General features: G+C 46.2%; 1 protein-coding gene across 1 annotated transcript in view; it reads left to right on the top strand.

The window, feature by feature from the left end:
* Window positions 1-2197: 2197 nt before the first annotated feature.
* The window catches only part of LOC119375121 (endoribonuclease Dicer-like), a 7372-nt gene continuing 1723 nt past the window's right edge, over window positions 2198-7846 (top strand). The window contains exons 1-2 of the mRNA XM_037645316.2: window positions 2198-2533; window positions 5237-5333. Of these exons, the coding sequence (XP_037501244.1) occupies window positions 2340-2533; window positions 5237-5333 (291 nt within the window). The 5' untranslated portion in view covers window positions 2198-2339. The remainder of the gene's footprint in view (window positions 2534-5236; window positions 5334-7846) is intronic.

The following is a 7846-nucleotide window of genomic DNA, read 5'->3' as shown; positions in this document are numbered from 1 at the left end:
ACAGAGGCTGTGCCTTTGGGTTCCTCGTCATGACCGACTTAGGTGCGCGCCTTGACTGATCGCGTGTGGCGAGGACAAACATTCTATTTTGAATGCGGACAAGATCGCACCCCTGGTGTAGTGGCAATGCTAGTGGCCTACTTTCTGTGCCGAGCGTTTTCTTTTCGGGCTGTCAAGCTTTTAGCCTTCCCAAAAGCACACTGAAGCCCTGTAAAACCACCTCCTGCGTAAAAATCATCATCACCACCAGCCTGACCACGCCCACTGCGGAGCAGAGGCTTCTCTCATGTTGCTCCAATTAACTCAGTCCTGTGCTTGCGTTGTCTCCCCAACCTTTTGAATCTCATCTGCCCTCCCTAACTTTCTGTCTCCCCCCTCGTGCCTTTGCGTTCTCTTGGAATAAAGTCCGTTACTTTTAGTGACCAGCGGTTATGTTGCCTTCTCGTTACATGCTCTGCCCGTGCTCATTTCTTCTTCCTGATTTCGACTAAGATGTCCTTAACAATTGTTTGTTCCCTGACCCACGCTGCTTTCTTCTTGTCTCTTAAATTTACACTTACACTTACAATTTTTCTTTCTATGGCTCGCTGCGTCGTCCTCAATTTAAGTTGAACCCTTTTCGTAAGCCTCCAGGTTTCTGCCCCGTAGTAGATGCAGCTCTGTACAGTACCCATGGATTCAAACGCATCATCAAATATTTTTAGTACAGTCAAACTCGGATATATCGAACTCGCAAAAAAATGCCTGTCAGTTCGATATAGGGCATAATTCGATATAAGCCTGCTAAAGAATTGGACGTCATAAATTCGCATACCATTCATAAAAGCGTTTTATTGACGAAGCTAGCTTAGTTGCGCTTGAAATAGTCTTCCATTTTTTTCTGTTTGAGCAACTTCGCTGCCTGCGACAGCACGCATTTCTCAACATGGTCTAAAGAGTAGGAGCAGGCGAGGCCGCAACCTTCCACATTCGCGCAGAAGCGCCGGACTAGTGCGAGAGCACCAATCACCTCTGAGGATGTGGGCAAAGGATCGTCGTTTCTCATGCATTTCTTTGAACCGCTGTAGCCAACCGGAGCCACCTTGAAAATCCTCCCTGTCATGGAGAAAAGCCATGTCCTTTGCTTTTTGTTCGATCATGGGGCCGGACACGGGGAGGTTGCACAACTGAACGTCAACGAACCACTTGTACATGGCTGCCTCGACGTCTTCATACACGGCCGTGCGTACGCGTCGGGGTGCCACGGGCACCGGGTCTTTTGTCCGCTTTATCCCTAATCTCCGCCTTATTCTTCAAGATCGTGCTGAGAGTGCTCCTCGGAATCTTGCACGCTGCCACGACGTTAGACTCGATCTATAATTTCGAGCTTTCACGGCGAAAGGCAAATTCTGCCGCTTCACGCTAGCCATCATGGCACAGGCGCATGGTGCGAAGCACAACGAACGAGAAATGCGGGGAGATAACTCGCACGACCCACACGCTCGCACGACGAGAGTACAAGAGGCCCTTATTGGCTGTCTCAGCAAGCGCTGCGGTCGGGTCAGGATCACTTTTTGCAGGGGGGTGACAGCGGCTCGACTGCCGCGGTGTGGTCACGGTAGGGAGAGCGGGTCATGCGCCGCCGGGTTAAACCACTTTTGGAGTGAGCGGTGGGGAAAAGCGCCAGTTTCCCCGCCGCTACGAGGGAAAGCTAACTTCCGGGAGCACTTTTGCTTCTCTTGACGTTTGATATATCGGGAGTCGCTGCTATTCTTGTTCGATGCAACCGTAATTTTCGCTATATATTCTCACTGTAACTATACCGTGTTCAGAAGTTGTTCAGTATACAGGGTAGTTCGATGTAAACGGGTTCGATATAGTCATGTTCGACTGTATAATGACTTGTATGCGCAATTGCTTGAGATAACCACGTCGTGTCATGGCGAATCAATCTGGTTCTAAAGATAATGTTGGCTCTGATCTACGCATTCGAGTCAAAATTCACGCCGATATGACCTGAACTGAAGATGGAAGAAACGAAACATGTGCATTACATAGCCCTAAATTGTTCCTATAATTTGAAACCGTTAGTACTGCACCTTTCTCTTGAGGGATATTGGCAAACCAAATGCATTCCACCCAATTCTTATTCTTCTTAATGCATGAGCATAAGAACGCTCATACATTAAAGAAAACCTTGTCACGGCATTGCAGGCCCGTCGCATGTTGGATGGCCTCGATGACGACTGCGTGCTCCGCGAGGTAGAGGTGTGTTGGAATGGCTGGACGAGGTTCGCAAGAGGTGTAAGCGTCACATCATCGAGTCAAACGCTGTGCAAAGCGAGGAACCACTCCTGGCAATGGCTACGCCCAAGCTCAAGCGCCTCCTGCAGATACTGTGGACCTTCCGGCCGCAGGAACGGCTGCGGAACGGCAGCGATGCCGATGCTGCAGAACCGCAGATGTCACTGTGCGGCATCATCTTCGTCAAGGAGCGCATCGTGGCACGTATCCTTCGCGACTGGCTGCGCGAGCTGGCCGACAAGATTCCGAGGTACAAGAAAGCTAACGTGTGAAGTAACCGAGACATTCCAGCTTAAAAAAAAGTGGTACCTCCCTGAACTGTAGCGCTACACAAATATGCATATGATTACATGGATGTTGGCATTGCGTTTGCTTTGTCGTAGTGGTAGGATAGAAGACATAATATAATATATACACATATTATAATTAGGGGTGTGCGAATATTCGAAATTTCGAATATTTTTCTAATAGTGTGTGCTATTCGATTCGATTCGCACTGGAATTTTACTATTCGAACTTCCCAAAAACAAATACAGTCAACGTCCGATTGAAAGTGACCCCTAGAGATATTTAATATGCTTCACCTCATTACACCCTCGTATTGCGGCAAAGCTGCCTTTCAAGCTCCGTTACGGTCGAACATTGCCAAGACACAGTCAACGTCCGATTGGAAGTGGTCCCTAGATTTTCAATATGCTTGACCTCATTACACTCTCGTATTGCGGCAAAGCTGCCTTTCAAGCTCCGTTATGGTCGAACTCTGCCAAGACGCAGTCAACGTCCGATTGGAAGTGGTCCCTAGATTTTCAATATGCTTTACCTCATTACACCCCGGTATTGCGGCAAAGCTGCCTTTCAAGCTCCGTTACGGTCGAACATTGCCAAGACACAGTCAACGTCCGATTGGAAGTGGTCCCTAGATTTTTAATATGCTTCACTTCATTACACTCTCGTATTGCGGCAAAGCTGCCTTTCAAGCTCCGTTACGGTCGAACATTGCCAAGACACAGTCAACGTCCGATTGGAAGTGGTCCCTAGATTTTCAATATGCTTGACCTCATTACATTCTCGTATTGCGGCAAAGCTTCCATTCAAGCTCCATTACGGTTGAACTTTGCCAAGACACAGTCAACGTCTAGTTGAAAGTGACCCCTCCAGATTTTCAATATGCTTCACCTCATTACACTCTCGTATTGCGGCAAAGCTGCCTTTCAAGCTCATTTACGGTCGAACTCTGCCAAGACACAGTCAACGTCCGATTGGAAGTGGTCCCTAGATTTTCAATATGCTTCACCTCATCACACCCCGGTATTGCGGCAAAGCTGCCTTTCAAGCTCTGCTATGGTCGCAAATGTACTAACTCAAGAAAACGCTGGTTCCAACATGGAGATGAAAGATGTGGCAGAGTCATGGGTGCAATTAATGCTGTTCTGGGCCTGAAATTTGGGCAGGAAGTCCGAAAAATTGGACGCCGAAGTTTTTTAGCATCCAAAATTTCAGATGTTCTCATATATCGACGTCTACGAGGCAGATTTGGAACTCCGGACTTCAAGGGAGCACACCCTTGTCCGCCACATCAGTTGGGCTTCCACAGAAGTTGAAAGAGGAGGAGAAGCTGAGGAAATGGCATCTTTGCCTATCACGTGTAAAGTGTTGTCGGCAACACTTTGGTTGCACCAAATCATGTACATAAATCGAATTCGGCCTCTACGTTGCCTCATTCTTGATAAGGCAACTATGAAAGACCACCCTGCCAGTGCTTCATCAACCTAGCGAAAAGAAACACTTTCATGTTGCTCTCTCATAAGAATATGCTTAGGAGTCCTGCTAACTTTTTCTTCTGCAATTTCGCTTCGAAGTATTTGAAAAATATTCTAGAAATATTCGAGAAATATTCGATTCGATTCACACTAACACTTCAATATTCGAATTCACTTCGCACCCAAAATTTTGCTTTTTGCACAGTTCCAATTATAATATGTGTATATATTATAATATGTGTAACAAGATATACACATGTTATGAATAGAAAAAATTCGGCGAATTGACAATAATGTAAAAAACAGGAATAGAAATGTTTATTTTCAGCACGCATGTCACAAGGTTGCAATTTACAAACATAAGTTACAAGCAAAAATCCCATTTAAAGTCAAAACTGCCATGTCACTCGATAGGAAGCGACAAGGGAGGGGGGGTATGTGTTCTGATGTCTGGCCTGGGGGCTGCATAATACTGCCTCGTGGGCCACATGCTGCACACGGGCTGTAGGTTGCTGACCCCTACTCTAGACTGATGCCTTACAACTTCTTGTTCCTGAACGAAATCTGTAGTGGGGCCTGGTGATGCACCCTAGGGCCCCTAAACCACCTCCGATAATTTCTTAACATTTAAAGTAAACGCACGCATCGAGTCAGAATGCTGTCACGATGAACGATGCCCAACGTTGCAGCACTCGCCGCTCTTGCTTCTCGCCCAGCGAGGAGGAGCGCTCGGCCAGGATGAGAGACAAGCCGATGAACGGAGCTTAGCAAAGGAAAGAGCGGAGCAAGCGGGGGCCACTTTTGGATCATCAGACGCGTGTTAACTCAGCTATTACGGCACCATTTAAAAAAAATTCTCACGGCTGCGTGTTCGTTGAAGACTCAGCGCACAACTGCAACAGCACAACTAAAATTCAACCTCTGGATTGTTCAGGGGATGGTAATGAGGGTACCAAATTAAGGGTAGCCAACCAATATGTAGGTCTTGTCTTGTGCACACTGAATTTGTTCATAGCACGCACACCCACACACATACACTCGACCTGTCTTGTTTTGTGCTGAAATTTAAGCTTGTGACACTTTTATTTGGCTTAGATAGGGGTTTTATCAAGTGCATGACCGTGTTGCCCACTCACTGGTCCTCTGGATGCAGTTTGTGCCGACCACATATTTGTGACCTTTTTGTAATCCAGGTATGCCTACATTGTGGCTGAGTTCATCGTGGGTCACGGTGCCAACCTCCAGCTTGGTTCCAAGGAAGCTGGGATGTCCTTCAAGAAGCAGTGCAGGGTATGTTTTCTGCCCGTCTTGTTTCAGCCTGCATGGAACTTTGCTGTATGTCTGACAAGTTAACAAGCTTTTTTAATAATAATTGTTGGGGTTTAACGACCCAAAACTGCGATATGATTATCAGGGACGCCGTAGTGGAGGGCTCCAGAAATTTCATCCACTTGGTGTTCTTTAATGTGCGCCTAAATCTAAGCACACGGGCCTCAGCCACTTTTCGCCCCCATCAAAAATGCGGCTGCCACAGCCAGGATTCGATCCTGCGACCTTCGGGTCAGCAGTCGAGCACCATAACCACTAGACCACTGTGGTGGGTTGAAATTTCTTTTATTGCAGGAAGGGTTATACTTGGATGTCATATAAAGCTGGGACCCTGTAACTTGTAGGAGTCTTAAAAGGGGTCCTCGACGTTGTATGTTACTGTATAAACATAAGAGTGCATGAGAAGAAAAAGAATCGCGCGAGTATAATGCTATTTCCTATTTAACTAGTGAGTGATGCAAACATGAATGAGTGAATATTAGTTTTTAGATGCGAAGTGTCTCTTGCTCGGGGGTATGTAAGGCGGCGTGGTAATCCACACGCAGCGTTGTCCGCACTCACACTTCGCATGCGCAGCTCTCCTCCTTCCCTCTCTCCAACAGCTGCACGTTACTCTCTCCACTTCTCTACCAGCACCTGCTTGTGCTTCTCCTGCGTTCTCGCTTCTGCTCTCACGGCGCATACGCTACTCTCCTCCTCTAGTCTCCTCTCCTTCAAATAGTAGAGCGCTGCGCACGTTCAGTCCAGCGCTTGCCTCTGTTGGCTCCTCAAATGCGAACACGACATGCCGAAATTCTCTCCTGCGCAGCGCCGCGATGAGGGCCAGCGCATGCGCGTCCCTCTCCCTCTCTCTCCTCTCCTACGCTGACTCTCTCGCGCGCCTGTCGACGTTCCCCACACGCCCTGTGAGAATTAACGGCCAGGCTAGAGGGAAGACACGACGCGCGTAGTTTCCTCTTCGCGTTCCACGACGCGAGGTCGGTAGCATGCCCAACGATCGCCAACGGGACGCAATCGTGCAAGTGCTCCGGCTTCGCATCGCCTTATGGTCCCCTTTAGCGACAGATGGTGTAATTTTTTTAACTGGCAAATGGCTGTAGTGTTGAGAGGTCTGTCGGTAATTTATTCCATAGCTGTGATGCTGCATGTGAAAAGGAAAATAGCCCATAGCTAGTGCGAGCTTTCGGCACTAACACATGAGCAAGACAGAAGTTCAGGTTTAGACGGAGGCTTGAAGTGATGAAAAAACACTCGCAACAGGGAATGACGCAGGAGCCAGTGTTTGAACAGGATAGGACTTGTCTTTGTCAGAGCAAGCAACTGCCTTCCTTAGTGACAAAAATTACGTAGCACAATAAAAAAACGCGGCACACATGGAAGGTGCACACTGGACAAGCGCTACTTTCAATTGTTTATTGCACCACTTCGTCATGAAACATATATATACTTGTGATTTTTTTTCCTGTTTATTCATTTTTATTCAGTTTCTTTACATACAATGTAACATCGTTAGTGATATGTATTACATTCGGAGGCACTTTAGGCACATGTGCAGATGCGTTCAACGAAAACAACAAGAAATGAAGATAACAGATCTTCTATCTCGTACACGTCTCGAGGTATCTAAATTCATTCAAGTGCAGAGTGACGGAAGGTTCGCTGACGCGCCCCACCCCCCTCTTCTTAATGAGAAATTCTTCCAGTAACAAGCGGGCTTGTTCATTGCGACTCTTGCCAGGAATCTCTGCCTCGCGAAACAAATGCCTCACAACCACAAGAATTCACGTGATCTGCTAAGTGAATTCGTTCCTTCTTTTTTATGTTCAGGGCATGCTCTCTGAAACAGTCATTTGCACACCTTCCGGTTTAAGGGGAGACGTGGGTCTTGAAAAAAGTTTTTTTATTACTTAGGTTAGCTGAATGAAAGTTAGTACACTTATTCAGATTTTTCTGCAGATTCCAAATCTTCAAGTAGATTTTTATTATCTGCATTAGAACAAAAGATATGAGATTTCTGAGAGCATATTTCTTACGGTACTTTTTGGCAACTTCGCTTTGTCAAACACAAGAACAAAGTATGTGGCAAGACTGCCAGAGAGCTCGTCTAGCCGATGATGCTAATTTTATTGTTTTCATCAAACTTCGAATGCAAAATAAATGCACGCAAATATGAGCGAAAAATTTTTGCTTTATACACTTTATGATTATTGAGAGTTATCATTTGGTAAACAATATTATAAGAAAACAAATAGCATCATCGGCTAGATCAGCTTTCTGGCATTCTTGCCACATACTTTGCTTTTGTGTTTGACGAAAAGAAGTTGCCAAAAATCCCCGTAAGAAATGTGCTAGAAAACGTTGTAGAAACAGCATATCTTTTGTTCTAATGCAGCTATGAAAAATCTACTCACATATTTGGAATCTGCAGAAAAAACTGAATAAGTGTATTAAATTTCATTCTGTTCACCCAATTA

Source organism: Rhipicephalus sanguineus, chromosome 11 (assembly GCF_013339695.2).
Source record: "Rhipicephalus sanguineus isolate Rsan-2018 chromosome 11, BIME_Rsan_1.4, whole genome shotgun sequence".
NCBI lineage: Eukaryota > Metazoa > Arthropoda > Arachnida > Ixodida > Ixodidae > Rhipicephalus > Rhipicephalus sanguineus.
Note: the sequence above shows the minus strand (reverse complement) of the source record. Positions and strands in the feature narration are given on the sequence as shown.